General features: G+C 29.5%; 1 protein-coding gene across 2 annotated transcripts in view; it reads right to left on the bottom strand.

Annotated features, from left to right (window-relative positions):
* trappc9 (trafficking protein particle complex subunit 9) overlaps positions 1 to 17,774 on the bottom strand; it is a 275,482-nt gene that overhangs the window by 194,402 nt on the left and 63,306 nt on the right. For both annotated transcript variants that reach the window (XM_051136711.1, XM_051136712.1), the window contains one exon: positions 3,819 to 3,904. In XM_051136711.1, the coding sequence (XP_050992668.1) occupies positions 3,819 to 3,904 (86 nt within the window). The remainder of the gene's footprint in view (positions 1 to 3,818; positions 3,905 to 17,774) is intronic.

Raw genomic sequence — 17,774 nt, 5'->3', positions numbered from 1 at the left:
ATACCATCTGGGGCTGATCTGGGCATGTCTGGAACAACACAACTCACCTATGCAATCATTTTTCCTTTAACACAAACGCACACACATCACAGTTAAGTCTATCCTGGTGAGAAAGGACAAAAAAAAAAAAACTTGTGGATTGGAGTTTAACCTGTAGTTGGATCACACACCTGTGCCCTGAGTCTGCGGGTGTGATGGGCTAATGGTTATGGATCGGAGCTGCTAACATAAAGACAGTAGATTCAGTCCAACAGTCACTATAATCATAGACCTGCTCCATCACTATCCTAGCCTTGAGAAAAGAACTTTACCCCTGAATTGCTCCTAAAAGACTGTCTCTACAGTTTTTTAGATAAAAAGTGGATATTCAGCTTCTTTGGGGAATACAAATACAGCTCTGTTCTAAAACTCAGTGAGTTGTCTACCTAGAGAGCGATTTAAGGCATCACAGATGTGAAATGTTTTTTTAAATGATTTATTTAAATTACTGAAAAAATTTATATTTAAAACAATAACTACAAATAAATAAATAAATTACAAAAAAATACAAAAAGGAAATATACAAATAAAAATTAAAATTAAAATATAAAATACAACAATTTTAATAAAATAAACTATAAAAAAATATATATATTTGTATTAAAACTGATTTTATTTTTAATTTCATAAAAATATCTTAAATAAAATAAGATATAAAACTGAGGCACCTCAATAATACCTAGAAGACAAATATATAAATATATAAATAAAGTAATAAAGAAATAATAAAAAAAGTACAAATAAATAAATAAATAAATAAAAACATTACTAGAATAGGATAAAACAAACAAAATAAAATAATTGTTTTATTCTACTAATAGAATAAAACAAACAAAACATACACAAATGAAAAATGTAAATAAAAATCAAATAGATCAAAAATATAAAATGCAAAAAATAAAAACAAAATTCAAATTGCAAATAAAAGACAAATAAAATATGAAATAAAACATACGAAATAAAATAGATTTTATTTTTAATTTTCTAAAAATTTAAAATAGAGTATAGAGAATAGATAAAATAAAAAAAATAAAAAATATGAGGCACCTCAATAATACACAAGAACAAAAACAAGATTAAAATTGCAAATAAAAGACAAATAAAATAAAACAAAATATGAAAAAAATACATACAAAATAAAATAAATGTATTATTTTATTATTATTTTAAATATTTTAGATAAAATAAAATAAAATATAAAACTGAGGCACATAAATAATACAAAGAAGAGAAATAAATAAATACATAGGAAAGAAACGTCGTTAAAATTCTTAAGATTCTATTCAAGAATAGAATAGAATAGAATAGAATAGAACAGAACAGAATAAAATACTGAGGTACCTCAACATTTAGAAGAGAAATACATAATAAAAATAACAAAAGATTAAAATAAGATAAATAAAACAAAAAAATATAAAATAAACCTTATTTTATATAAAAAGTAAAATCAAATAAATAAAAAAAAAAAACAAACAAAAAATATCTAAGGCGCCCCCAATAACACATAGAAGAGAAATTTCTACATAAAATGAAATCTGAGGTGCCTCAATGAAAAGAGAGGTTGCTAAAATTCATAATTCTATTCAAGAATAGAACAGAATAGAATACTGAGCCACTTCAATAAAACTTAGAATGGAAATAAATATTTTTTTACACAGATTAAAGACAAATATAATTAAAAATATATAAAATAAATAAAACCAATAAAACCTAGAAGAGAAATATATAAATAATAAAAAAGACAAAGACTAAAATAAGATAAATACAATAAAAAAAATATAAAATAAAAATTTTTATATAAAAAATATAATAATAATTAATAATAATTAAATTACATTTAAAAAATAATTAAAAAAAAAAAAATTGAAGGTACCCCAATAACACATAGAATAGAAATATATACATAAAATACAATCTGAGGTGCCTCAATGAAAATAAATGTTGCTAAAATGCCTTTTTATGACCAAAAATAAATAGTTCAAAGATGGAAGATGAGAACGTGTCCGAAGTAAACAGCTTCACAGAAGGTAGCTATCTATGTAAAGCGCAGACAGCAAAGAGCCAGCGTTTGATACACAATTACCTTGGTTTCTTAGGAACATCTCCACATGGCTGGATTCTAATAATTGGGTCTTATATGAGTGGCCCATTATAGTGTCAGAAAGACACCGTAACCCCTCTCCCACATTCACACAAACCGTCTCCATCTCTTCAGTGAGCTTCTGCCTCTATTCCCCTGTCATTATGGGCAAGTCAGGGTGACCCTTCTACGCCCTAAATGGCCCCTAAGCCACCAATAAGCGTCACTGTCTGGGCCAAAGTCTAAAGTGCGGTTAATATATAAACAGTTAATATATAAACACATAAAACACAATAGTCATTTTGGCAATGACATTTGCATTACAATTCTATTGCTCGGTGCACTGGCCAAATCACAAACCAACGCAATGAAAACACCATGTCTAGATTAGTTTTCAATTTTTCTGTCCTCACTGAGAGCAAAATGCCATATAAAGTGACAAAACCTCTATAAATTAAGCAATGAATTTTTTAAAGAGATCTCCATAGTGCTCAATGCCACTTTTTATAGGCTTCAAATATAAGTGCTCATGCATAAAATCTGTTTTTAGCATTTTTTCTTATAGTGATGAACATAAAGAGTAACACCATAAAGCTTCTGCAGGATTCGATGTAAGAGCTTATATTCTATCGTGATTTGGACATTAAAGTGTCAAGCACAGGTTTTAATTAAACCAAAGAGCACGCGCACTTAGCGAGATAAATGCCTCCTCCAGACGAAGATGAAGATAAGAACGTGTATAATTGGCGCGCTCACTCTTTCTACGCGTTTTTCTCTTTTTTATTTAGTAATTATTTAAAATAAAATAAAATAAATAATTGAAATGACAGAAAAATATATTTCAATAAAACAAAATAAAAACAATTCAAAAATCAAATAAAATATAAAAATATAAAATTTAAAGATAATACAATTATTTTATTATATTATTATATTATTATTATATTATAAATTTAATATTATATAAAATAATATAATACATATATTATTACTTTTTTAAAAATATAATTATTATTTTTAATTATAATTATGTGTACACACGACAAAAATAATTTCATAAAATTACAATACATAGTATATTTTACAACTACAATAAAATAAAAAAACTAAACGAAAGATACAAACAAGATAAAATACAAAAAGAAAGAAAAATTACTAAATAAAACATACACAATTAAATAATATAAATAAAAACAATATCAAATAAAAGATCAAATACAAAATCATTAAATTATGAACACAAATTGATATATATAAATTATACACACTTACACATATACTACAATAAAACAAACAAAAAACCTATGAATAATAATAAAACAAAGTAAATAAAATAAAATGAACTTAACTTAATACTCCATTTTTGGCTGTACAGATAATAATTTACATAACAGAAAAATATAATATTTCATAAAATAAAACTAAAATATAAAAAAAAATTGCAATAAAACAACATACTACAAAATTAAATGAATAAATAAATAAATAAAAATATAAAAATAAAAAAACGCAATAATATAGAATAAAAACAATAAACAACAAAAAAATTTAAATTATAAATATATGAGCAAAAATAATAATTTATAAAAACAACTACAATAAGACAAAAATAAAGAAAAATTAATACACAAAAAAGTAAAAAATAAAAACAATAAAATAATTTATTTATTATTTAATTTTATAATATTAAATCGCTTACCATGTTCTCAACCCGCAGCTCAAATGGCATCGGGTTATAAACCATCAACTGCACCTCGCACACGTCGCCTTGCACCCACTGGAAATCTGCAACACACACACACACACACACATCAGTGAAAAGCAGCACTGTATAAATGCACAAAGAGAGAAACACATTCAGCTTTTAAACATAAGATTCATTGATGTTGACAGGCCTGATCAATGCGTTTGCAAGCCCTGCTCTATAAATCTGACCGAATTTAACAGCCAGCGGCGACCGTAAACATTTATTTTACTTGGGGGTACAACAAGACGACCTCCTGCTAAATTTACATTCATGCAATTGGCAGATGCAAGATATAAACTATGGAAATCAAACCTATGACCTTGGCGATTCTAGCAAGCATGGTTAAGCAACAGAAACACTATATGACTCTTTTCAGCTGAATTTTGCTCTCTGTTTCTGAGTAAATCCTTCAGAGCTGGAAGCTAGCGGACTGGAGTTACTCTACTGAGCTTTTCCATTAATCCAGAGACGGAGTCTGATACTGATTAAGCGTTTGCAAACAATGGCCCCTCGTTCCCTCGGGAGGAGATATATTCACTGTATTATCTACAGTATGCTTGCAGATTTCACGCTCAAATTAACCAGAGCCCCGTCTCACACTAATAATCATCCGCCGCTGAAGGCCATATGGAGTTTAGAACGCATGAATTATTTTCAAAGAATGAAAACCAACTGTATCTATTCTTGTCCGTCGCCTCTGAATTACGGTTATTGTTGACATTTCTCGTGAATTCCATGAATCTAGAGCTCGTTGTGGATTTTACACTAAAACGAAATGGCCGTCATTGTGAAATGCCTTGTGAAATTTGCTGGTGAGTTTGGGGAAAAAGAAATGCTAAAATTTATTTGAAAAAAAAAGAAGGCATAACATAGTTTAAAATACAAGGGTGATCAACTTCTATATTATCCAGCTTTGGCACACAGCTACTTAACAAATACTTAAATGAAATATGAAATATTGATTTGATTTGGGTTGAAATCATTTTTAAGTGATAGAGATAGAAGTAAATTGTAAATAAACAAGAAAATAAATAAAACAAACAAACATTAAACAAGTAAATGAATAAAAGTACATGATAAATGTAAGTAAGAGTGAACTAATAAATCAAGAAAATTAAAAAAAATAAAGTTATCATATAAACAAATTAATGAATAAAAAATTAAATACGTAAATGAACAAAAGTAAAAAAAAAAAAGGTAAACGAGTAAACAAATAAAACAAGAAAATAAAACAAATTAATTATTGTATAAACAAGTAAATAAATAAAAAAATTAAAAAGAAAAAAAAAGTATGTACACAAATGTAAGTAAAAAAGTGTAAACAAATAAAACAAGAAAATAAAACTAATAAATTAAGTAAATAAACAAGTAAATTAATAAAAATACATAAATGTAAGTAAATAAGAGTAAACAAATAAAACAAGAAAATAAACCAAATTTATTGGCATGTAAACAAGAAAATAAATAAAACAATAAACAAGTAAATTATTAAAAGTACATAAATAAAACTAAATAAGAGTAAACAAATAAAACAAGAAAATTAAATTATCATATAAACAAGTAAATAAAAAATAAACAAGAAAATAAATGAAAAAATGAAATACGTATATGACTAAAAGTACATAAATGTAAGTAAAGAGTAAACAAATGAAACATGAAAATAAAACTAATTTATTAATTATCATATAAACAAGTAAATAAATAAACAAACAAGAAAATAAAAAGTAAACAAGTAAATAAATAAACTTACATAAGTATATGCAAATAAAACAAGAATATAAAACAAATTAATTATCAAACAAGTACATAAAGGTAAGTAAAAGTACACAAATAACAGAAAATAAAAATAAATAATGAATAAAGTAATAAATAAGAAATTAAACAAGTACATAAAAATAAATGTAAGTAAAAAGAAATAATTACATAAAAATAAACAAGCAAAATAAAAATAATGTAAGTGAAAGTAAATCAGAAAAAAAAAAAATTCATAATAAACAAATAAAAATAATTTATTTATGTGTGTGAGAGGGAAGTAATGGCCACCCCTTTTCTCCCTTTAAAGAAACTTTAAGTTTCAGGTATCTCCAGATCATCATGAATTTTCTCTTCCAAACACTTTTTTCCCCATTTCCATCAGGAATCTAATAAACCATTTTAAACTGGTACATAAATCCAGCGTGAATGCGCTGTTGGCCTACACTGAACTGACGTAGAGTAAACGGCAGGCTTCACTCCTGAGGGAAATTAAAGCACGGCTGAAAAAGGAGCTTCTTTATTATAGATGCTATGAAGCCTGGTGTGGGAGACAGTTTTCCATATGATGAATGCATCAGAAGACAGCACAGAGCTGAAATGATGAGAAAGGGACAGGACAGGCCAGGTCAGGCCAATTAAATGTAATATCCCCCTTAAGGGAGAAGCCCATGAGGCGGTTTGAGCATTTCATTTGAGCTGGATGCCACACAAAGGCCCTGTGGCTCTGCTTATGGAGAACCAAGCCAAATCAACGAGACACAGACAAATCCACCTGCTGAGTCCGACATCTGGCAGTTCAGGTCAACATGAAACAGCCATCGCAATTCATTTCACCTCAGTACCCTGGCATAAAGATAAAGAGTTAACATTACTTTTGGTTAATATTAACACTATATCTTGTTCAGACTTGGTGAAATCGTCTGAAACTGAAAAGTTTTTGTTGGCTCGGGGTTCAGTTTAATCAACTTCAGGATAAATTATAAATATTTCCTTGAACTCAATAAATAATGTAAAATTTGGAAAAGTAAAACAAGTGAACTTGTGATAGATATATGAGATGGGGGTTTGTTACGCTCTTTTATGCCACGTAGAGAGAAGCAGTGAATAAGAAAGAAAGAAAGAAAACTCAACTGTTCCAACAGTAACTAAAGCTCCTAAAGGAGACTGACTGACTTGAAGCTGTATGATACATTATACATACCCCATCTATACATCAAACTTATATGGAAGTGGGGTGGATGGAGGAGAAAGAGAAATATTGGAGAAATCAATAAATTATACACATATACTATTGTTTTTTTTATGTTTTTTGAAAAAGCTCATATGATAATAAAGGCTACATTTCATTTAATTTAATTGCATCTTTTTATTCTCACAATTTTTCTCAATTTCTTCCTCGCAATTCTGAGTTATCGCACAAGACTTTTTTTTTTTTGCAATTTTGATAAAATATGCATAATTGTGAGATATAAACAGATAATTGTGAGATATAAACAATTGTGAGCTATAAACAGAATTTTGAGATATAAAGAGAATTGTGAGAAACACAACTGTGAGATATAAACAGAATAGTAAGATATAAACGCAGGATTGTGAGATATAAACATAATTGTGAGATATAAATGAAGAATTGTGAGATGTCAACAATTGTGAGATATAAACAGAATTGTGAGATATAAATGCAGAACTGTGAGATATAACCAAATAATTGTGAGAAATAAACAAAATTGTGAGATATAAACACAAAATTGAGAGATATAAACATTTCACAATTCTGCATTTATATCTCACAATTGTGTTTATATCTCACAATTCTGTGTATATATCTCAATATAAATGCAGAATTGTGAGATAAAAACACAACTGTGAGATATAAATGAATTGTGAGAAATAAACAAAATTATGAGATATAAACATGACTATGAGATATAAACACAGAATTGTGAAAAATAAACAGAATTGTGAAAGAAACAAAATTGTGAGAAATAAACAAAATTATGAGATATAAACATGACTATGAGATATAAACACAGAATTGTGAAATATAAACAGAATTGTGAGAAAGAAACAAAATTGTGAGAAAGAAACAAAATTGTGAGATATAAACACAAAATTGTGAGATATAAACATAACAGATATAAACACAGAATTGTGAAATATAAACAGAATTGTGAGATATAAACTATATATAAATTATTTGGTTATATCTCACAATTTTGTTTATTTCTCACAATTCTGCATTTATATCTCACAATTTTGTTTATTTCTCACAATTCTGCATTTATATCTCACAATTGTGTTTTTATCTCACAATTCTGCATTTATATCTCACAATTGTGTTTTTATCTCACAATTCTGCATTTATATCTCACAATTTTGTTTATTTCTCACAATTCTGCATTTATATCTCACAATTGTGTTTTTATCTCACAATTCTGCATTTATATCTCACAATTGTGTTTTTATCTCACAATTCTGCATTTATATCTCACAATTGTGTTTTTATCTCACAATTCTGCATTTATATCTCACAATTGTGTTTATATCTCACAATTGTGTTTTTATCTCACAATTCTGCATTTATATCTCACAATTTTGTTTATTGCTCACAATTCTGCATTTATATCTCACAATTGTGTTTTTATCTCACAATTCTGCATTTATATCTCACAATTGTGTTTATATCTCACAATTGTGTTTTTATCCCACAATTCTGCATTTATATCTCACAATTTTGTTTATTTCTCACAATTCTGCATTTATATCTCACAGTTGTGTTTATATCTCACAATTCTGTGTATATATCTCAATATAAATGCAGAATTGTGAGATAAAAACACAATTGTGAGATATAAATGAAGAATTATGAGAAATAAACAAAATTATGAGATATAAACATGACTATGAGATATAAACACAGAATTGTGAAATATAAACAGAATTGTGAGAAAGAAACAAAATTGTGAGAAAGAACAAAATTGTGAGAAAGAACAAAATTGTGAGATATAAACAACACAATTCTGCACTTATATCTCACAATTCTGTATTTATATCTCAATATAAATGCAGAATTGTGAGATATAAACAACTGTGAGATATAAACAGAATTGTGAGAAATAAAATTGTGAGATATAAACATAATTGTGAGATATAAACACAGAACTGTGAAATATAAAGATAAATGTAAGATATAAATGCAGAACTGTGAGATATAAATGAAGAATTGTGAGATAAAAACATAACTGAGATATAAACACAACATTGTGAGATATACTGTAAACAACTGTGAGACATAAAAGCAGAACTGTGAGATATAAATGCAGAACTGTGGGATATAAACTTAACTGTGAGATATAAATGAAGAATTGTGAGATATAAACACAGAACTGTAATATAAATGCAGAATTGTGAGATATAAACATAACAGTGAGATATAAACACACAATTGTGAAATAGAAACAAAGAATTGTTAGATATACACTACCGTTCAAAAGTTTGGGGTCAGTAAGACTTGTAAAAGTCTCTTATGCTCATCAAGGCTGCATTTATTTGATTAAAAATATAGAAAAAAAAACAGTAATATTGCAAAATGTTTTTACAATATAAAATAATGTTTTTTATTTTAACATACTGTTTATGTTTCATACTTTAAAACAGAATTTATTCCTGTGATGAAAAGCTGACTTTTTATCAGCTGTTACTCCAGTCTTAAGTGTCACATGATCCTTCAGAAATCATTCTAATATGCAGATTTATTATTAGAATGATCAATGTTGGATAATATCAACAGTTGTGCTGCCAAATATTTTTTGGAACCTGTGATTTTTTTTTTTCAGGATTCTTTCATGAATAACAACTTTAAAAAGTACAGTGTTTATTCAAAATATAAATATTTTATAACAATGTAAATTATTTATTATTAACTTTTAATAAACTTTTAATTATTAACTTAATACATCCTTGGTGAATAAAAGTATTAATTTCTTAAAAAAAAAAAAAAAAAAAAAAAAGAACCAATAAAAATGTACTGACCCCAAACTTTTGAACGGTAGTGTAAATGCGATGCGATCTGGGAAAACCCGTCGGATGTCGCGATGGGACGTTTTCAGGAAATTAGAATGTCAATTTTAGTCAAAATTAGGTTTTCATTAAATTATTACTCTATAACATCTTGTCTATCATCCATGAATATATCTTAGCAAAATTCACTTGTTTAGTGCAGAAAAATAGTGATTTATTGCAGCAAGCAGAAATGACTGTGTCTTTCTCTTATGTTAAAAATGCGCTGCGGAGGTGCTTTCTCTTAACACCACAAAAACAAACCTATCAAAATAAACCACGTAACATATTTAATAAAGGTGTATCAATGCACATTCCCCGCCAGTGCTGTGGAAACTATAGCACGCAAAGTTTTATTTGTTTTTTGTTTTGTTTTTTTATATCGTGAGATGGAGGAGCACAAGAGAGCAACGCAGTCTGAAGTAGCTGCTCACTTAAACAATCTTTCCTGTCTCAGTCTGCTCAATCTTGGTGATGTCAGTGCCCTAAACGATGTTATAATGGACTATTTCACATTCAGAGATGAAGGATCGGATGATGAAGTTACTAAGGAGTCGTCCTGTGACAGTCTGTTTTATGCACAGTGCACAAACAGTTGCGCTGTGCTCGCTTTTCTAAATGTAAACTACAAGGTACACTATTTGTGCTATCTAAACATACAAAGGGAGATCAAAAGTTCAGAGACTATGCCCATGATAAACAGAAAACTGTCCTCTTCAGGGTAATGTTAGTCTATTTGTGTAATGATGCAGTACAGCGCTCCTGACAGACAGCTCTCGTTAAACCCGTGAAATTAAAATGAAAGCTGTCTCACTTTAAACCACTTTTCCTCAAAATTTCTTTGATGAAAATCATAGCTATCAGCCATAACTTTTGTTTCAGCTTTCATATGGTATCAAAACCTAAAAAAGGTCAAATGTGTTGGGTTTTCCTAGATTGCATCACAAATGCAGAATTATGAGATATAAACAAAGAATTCTGAGATGTAGATGCATAGATAAAGTGTATAATGCCCAGTATTTTAAGATCTGTTCAGATTTTCAAGCCTTTATGCTCACCAAGGCTGCATTTATTTGATTAAAAATACAGTAAAACAGTGATACTGTGATATTTTTGCAATCAAACGTACTAGTTTTCTATTATAGAATAGAATTCTAAGCTCTGCTGTTCAAAAGACACCCACAAAAAATCTAATAAAAGAAAGGGCCCTTGTGATCAGTCATCAGTCCAGGAAGCAGTCAATGTTTTGTTTTTTTTCTAATCCAGATCTCTGCACAGACCAAACACAAGCACACTCTGCATTAACGTCCCTCCACAGTGACTCACACACTCGTGTGACGGCCGCTCTTGAAGACGACAGGAAACCCTGATCGAGTGTAGCTGACTCACCTCTCCAAACGAAACCTCCGCAGAGATTCGCCATCAATTCTGTATCGCTGCTGTTCAGCATTAGTGAGGAGCTCTCCCGAATGACTCACATCGAGCTGAACCTCATGTTCTTCAAACCTCTGCAGCTACACAAAAGCAGAACTGTTTACTATTATGTAGCGCTGAGTGTATTACATGTTTTCCGGTGGGGTTCCCAAGGTAAAAGTCGCATTTCAGGGCCTAAATGTCACATTATTGGGGTCACTTCAACTGGCGGACATAAAAAAAAAAAACATCCACGGAAAAGGTGTTAAAGTAGCCCAACTCCGCGGGAAAACTGCGGATTTGGCAACACTGGTTAACACTCACAGGCCATCAGCGCATTTTTACATTGTATTATTGTAATAATTCCTGTATTACAGTGCTGCATATTAGAAAAAGTAGATATTAAAAATAGGTTAAAATGAAAAATCTCATTATAAAAAAAAAACATGCTTGCAACTAATATTTAATTATTTAAAATAAATGAAATCATATTTTTAAAAAAACATACATAATGATTTAAAGAACATAAATAAAATTAATAAAATAAATAAATAAATCAGTTAAAATACAAATGTTTAAAAGAAACAAGAATTTTTAATTATTTAAATTAAATTTCTTTTTATTTTTTTAAGCTTAATGCTTACAAAATGTACAGTACAGTAGTTCTACCTACTAAAAATATAAAACAGTTCAATGAAGTCAAGATACCACCACACATTATCACTAGCTGATGTTATTGTTTTCTTAGATCTCTTTTCTTAGGGATGAGTTAACACCAGGGTTGCCAGGTTTTCACATCAAAACCCATCAAAATGCCACTCAAAACTAGCCCAAAACTAGCCCAATGGGTTTCGGTAGGGTTCCCCTGGTAAAAGTTGCATTTCAGGGGCTAAATGTCACGTTATTGGGGTCACTTCAACCCGTGGACATAAAAAAAAAACATCCAGGGCAACAGCGTTAAAGTAGCCGAACTCCGCGGGAAAACCGCGGGATTTGGCAACACTGGTTAACACTCACAGGCCATAAATGCATTTTTCTATTGTATTATTGTAATAATTCCTGTATTATAGTGCTGTGTATTAGAAAAGGTAGATATTAGAAATAGGTTAAAATGAAAAATTCGGCTACAAAAAACCTTACATATGCTTGCAACTAATTTTTATTTAAAATAAATTAATTAAATCAAATTTTAAATTATTTAAATTACATTTATTTTTTTTAATTCGTTAAATGAAAAGAAATGCTAGTATGAATTTAAAACGGCTTTGAGGCTCTTTTTCATTATAGTACTGAGAAAATAAATGATTATTTAAAAATACGATTATTAAGAATTTGAAATAAAAAAAGGATTTAAAATAAACAGTTTAAAAATAAATTGATTTGACATGAATTATTTAAAAAAAAATAAACGAAAAATAAATAACGCTCTAGATAAACTTCAAAAGACTAAAAATCCACTGATATGTCTCCTTTTTTGTCAATATTCCTAAAGCTGGACTGTTTTTACAAACCGTTAAAACATCAGGCTGCGAGGGCCGCCAGAGACAATGTGCTGATAAAGATATTAATTTGCAATTATAATGATTTCAATGAAATGTTAATGGCATAATTCAGATACGCACTTGTATTGCTTTGCATGTACAGTTTTGTGTGGCAATCAGATCAAATAATACAAAAAATAGAGGGTCAAGTTGAGAGCACTGCATTGTGGGACACAATACCCAGTGCAGTGTGCCCTGCATACTTCATATTTTGGAAAACAGTAGCAGGGCATACAGAAAATGCAGTATGCAAACTAAAACTACTTGTAAAACTAAGAGGCAGTATGCCATTCCCAACAAGTCCAAGGTCATGCATTTGCAAATGCCTGTGGTTTTGGGTGAGTGTGTTTGTCTCCAGCAGGACGGCAGTCATTATACAGCCCCACACTGTGCCGTCGTCCATTACAGCTTAGTAGTTTAGATTGTGGGTCTGCTGTGGACATCTGCTGGTGTAAGAGCTCCATCCCACATACACAAGCACGTCAAATACTTGCCCTTTTGAGCGAGGCCTCACGATAAACCGCTCTAAGTGGTGTTGAGATCTGGCAGGTGAAAGATGTATACAGACGCTGAACCCAAGACGCAGGATGGATGCACCTGTCAGCGTGGCTGAATCCCATCTGCAGGGGTCAGGAAGCTTCCAGGGCTTTTACAGTGAGTGGGGAAAGTGAGAAAACCTTTGAAAAGCCGCTCCATCTGTTCACTAACAAGCACCTTTTTCACACGCGCCTCTTCCCAATTGCAACGCTGCCTGACCGCTACGACGACAGCCCAGTGGCTATACTGCAGATCTGGGGAAGCAAGAGTTTTGCACAGCCTGAAAATCAAGGGAGAGCGAGAACTCCCCGCGTGGGAACTCCTGCAGGTCATAACAAATGTTAACGAGAGATGAATTGGCTCGTTAGAAAGTGCTGATTATCAGCACTCGCACAGCGTGTGAGCAGCTGTTCGCCCACATGCAACACACACACACAGATACTACTCATATACAAATGCTTTCAAAATATGATATATAAATGAATTAAGTTGACCAATAAACAATAAATAAATTATTTTAGTAATTCCTATATTATAGAGCTGCTTATTATTGAAAGTAGATATTAAAAATTAGATTAAATTCGATTTAAAAAAACTACCTATGCTTGCAAAATTTTAATTATTTAAAATAAATGAATTTAATCAAAATAAAAAAAAATATATATATAATAATTTAAAGTAAATAAATAAATGCTAAATTTAAAAACAATGTATTTATTTGAAATGTATTTTTATATATTTGAAATTACTTATTTTAAGTAATTAAAAATATTATTATAGATGATGTCTTTTAATAATTTTACAGCAAGTATTTATGTATTTAATTGTATGTGCTTATTTAAAATGTACTTTAATTTATATACAATTATTTATTTATTTAAAATAAATAATAAAAAACTTAAAAAAAAAATTTAAATTTTAAATGACTAATTATACATTTTTAAGTGTTTATTTTAAATGTATTTTTATTTATTTTTATTTATTTATTAATTTAATTCTATAATTATTTTAAATATGATATGAATATGATATGAATGACTGACTGAATGAAAGAATGAATGCATGCTTATTAAAAATACAATTATTTGAAATTATTCATTTATTTTAAATGCCTTCTGTATTTATAATACATTAAAACATGATGTATTTTTTAACATTTATTTTTATATATCTGAAATGACCAATTTAACTATTTTAAGTTATTAAAATTAATTATATAAATAATGATTTATTCATTATTAATGTTACAGCAAATCATGTATTTATGTACTTACTTGTACTTATTTAAAATGTGTTTTCATTTATTTAAAATTACTTATCTAAAATAAAAAATAAAACAAACATTTGTATTTTTATTTAAATTTTAAATGACTAATTATACATTCTTAAAACAGTATCTATTTATTTTAAATTGATTTTTATATATTTTCATTTATTTATTAATTTAATTATATAATTATTTTAAATTTGAATGAATGAATGCATGAATTAATGCTTATTGAAAATACAATTATTTAAAATTATTTTTCATTTATTTTGTGCCTTTTGTATTTTTAATATTTTAAAACATGATGTATTTATTAGCCATTTATATATTTGAAATTACCAATTTATTTAATTATTAAATATATACAATTATTATTATAAATAATGATTTATTCATTATTGTTACAGCAAATCATGTGTATGTACTTAACTGTACATACTTACTCAAAATATATTTTGATTAATTTAGAATGATTTAAAATAAATAAAATAAACTTTCTGATTTTATTTATTTAAATTACTAATTAAACATTTTTAAAAGAGTATGTATTTATTTTAAAAGTATTTTTTCATTTATTTATTTATTTAATTATATCATAAACATTAATGAATGCATGAATGCACGAATGAATGAACGAGAAAGTATGAAAACTCCTCTTTCCTCTGATATGGCCCCTTTAATTTGTCCATATTCCTGGAGCTGGACTGCTTGTACAAACCGCTGAAACAGCATCAGGCCACGAGGCCGCCTGAGACAAAGTCCTGATAAAGATGTTAAAGAGTGTTTAATGCCTCATTACGTGCGTAATGGAGAAGGAGATATCTCTCTCTCTCTCTCTCCCTACAACAGCCATCCGTTTAGGAGACAGGATAAAGCTCTCTCCTCCTGCTGTTCCGCTGGAAGACACACAACTCCAGACACCTGCACCGCTTCTGAGATCCGGCCATGCTGAGAGCCGGAGGATATCTGCCCTGAGCTCTTCTGAAAACACGTTTTACCCTATGAAATACATCTCACTCCACATAAAACCACAAAAACAACCACAATGCTGAACAAGTATACCCCTCAAGTCAATATAGTACAGGTATTCACATCCATGTGCACACAAGCCTCAAAAAATATTTCATTGTGTTAGATAACAGTAAAGAAAAATGAAAAGAAAAATACCATAAGCATGCTTGTTAAGCACTTAAAATGAAAACATGAGAAGAACGGAGTTCACACATCCAAAAAATAATAATCAAAACACCCGTAAAAAGTAACTGAACAAAAATAAGTTTGTGAAGATGTAAAATTAGGTTTTCATGCCATTTTAGTATGTTATATCTAATGAAATGATATTCGGATACTGTGTACTTTTTCGGTTCACTGTATCTATTTCCAGAAATTTACACCAGGCAAAAGCAGCATGGCTGGTTGAGTTCATGAACTGATAGCGCTGACAGAATCCACGGTGGATCAACACGGGCTACAGCTGATAAAATCATCTCACTTCAAGGAAACCTGCATGAAATGCTAGACTAAACAGCAACCCTTTTACTCAAAGTCAACATGAAATAAAATTAGGCCCATTTTTAACAGACAAGACTGACCAATAAAATCTAAAATTCCAGACAGCAGTATATTGAGTCAACATAGTCTAACAAAGCATAAACGTGATGGACTAAATCAAGTCCTGCCCAACATTATATCCAGCTTAATATTTAGCTTCCCTCACGTATGTGTCAGATTACAAATAATGCATTACAAATCCTTTCGTCAATAACAGAATCCTGAAGAAATCAAACAGCAGATTTGACAAGAGGAGAACACATTAATAAACACTATATTGACTGCTTATATTGTTACAAACTGTAAACAATATTAACTGTCCAGCTCTAATTTGCTAAAGGTAAGGCATGAAAATGTTAAGATATTAAGATAACATCATTATAATAGTAACTAATTACCAGGGAAAGTAACTATTGTGTTACTTTTTAAAAACATTTTCAAATATGTCAAATAACTTGGATGCCGCCAATAGTAAATATGTTAAATTAATGAAATTTAAATTAAATGAATGAAATTGTGTGTTTACTCACCAGACTAATATTAAATATCTGATATACTATTACACAGTAGTCAACATTTGAAGCGGATCAAAAAAGTTCATCTAAGTTGTCCTAAGACAAAAATGGGTATAGTTTTGGTGGTTAGCACAACTCAAGGTTTTGATCCACTTTAAATGTTGACTACTATACATACATAAAGCATAATGGCACAGTTTTTAAAAAATCTGAATATACACTTAGCATCAGTCATTATGATAATTTAGATAACAAAACTACTATGAATTCTGCTACTAATAACACGCACAAAGGATTAACAAGCTGCTGGTTTCATGAATATTAATCATGTTGTCTGCATTCACTCAAAATGATTTGCTGAAATCAAAATGGTGACGATAACGGACCAATTATTTGTTTTTAAACATTCGAGATGCGTGTGCATTATGGATGCAGAAAACCTGGGAGAGACAGCCTTTACGGCTAGAGAATTACACAGATAAATACTTACAATATAGTTAGATTTAAAAAGATTATAGATTATATTGATTAGATGTCATTTTCAAAATGTTCCCCACATATTACAAAAGCTTGTCAACCAAATTTATGTTAGATAGTGGGATAGTCTTACAGATCCGAAATAGGGATGATTTTTTTGTGGGAGGTTCAAGTAGCAGTCTATGGAGCCATGGAATAAAAGAATTTAAAAAATAGGTAAATTTGATTTTATATTTCAAAATTCTGACTTTATTCTTGCAATTCCAAGATTATGTCTCACAATTCTAATAAGGGAAAAACAACTTGTCATTCTCTCTTTTCCCCTCGGCTCAGAATTTATATCCCACACTTCGGGCTTTTTTCCCGCTTAGAATTAACAAACTGACTAGTTTTGAGTTAAATTGAGTTGTAAAGTCCAAATTAAGTCCAAGTATTTTTTTCCTCTTATTCCATGGATTTTCCCATTTACCTCAACTTGTTACCAGTGTTTTTGTGCAACCACTATGCACGCGCAGCTGTAAGCGACGTAACTGACGTCTACTTCAAATTGGTCTATAGGTAAGTGCCGGCCAATGAGAGCACCGCTTGCGCAATTGTTCCGCCTACTGCTGAAGAAACCGGCATTTCTTAATAGTTCCAAGGGAACTCCGTTATTTTGACAGCAAAATACAGCAAAAAATATTGTTTACATGTAGTGCATAAATTCTGCATGATATATAAGACTCTCTTGCTCTGTGTCTTTCTTTGTGTGTGTGTAAGTCAAAGCGACGGCTAGTTGTGTGCCTTCACAATA

The sequence above is a fragment of the Labeo rohita genome, chromosome 19 (genome assembly GCF_022985175.1).
Source record: "Labeo rohita strain BAU-BD-2019 chromosome 19, IGBB_LRoh.1.0, whole genome shotgun sequence".
NCBI classification, from domain to species: Eukaryota; Metazoa; Chordata; class Actinopteri; order Cypriniformes; family Cyprinidae; genus Labeo; species Labeo rohita.
The sequence above is the reverse complement of the archived record's forward strand: the minus strand, read 5'-3'. Positions and strand labels throughout refer to the sequence as shown.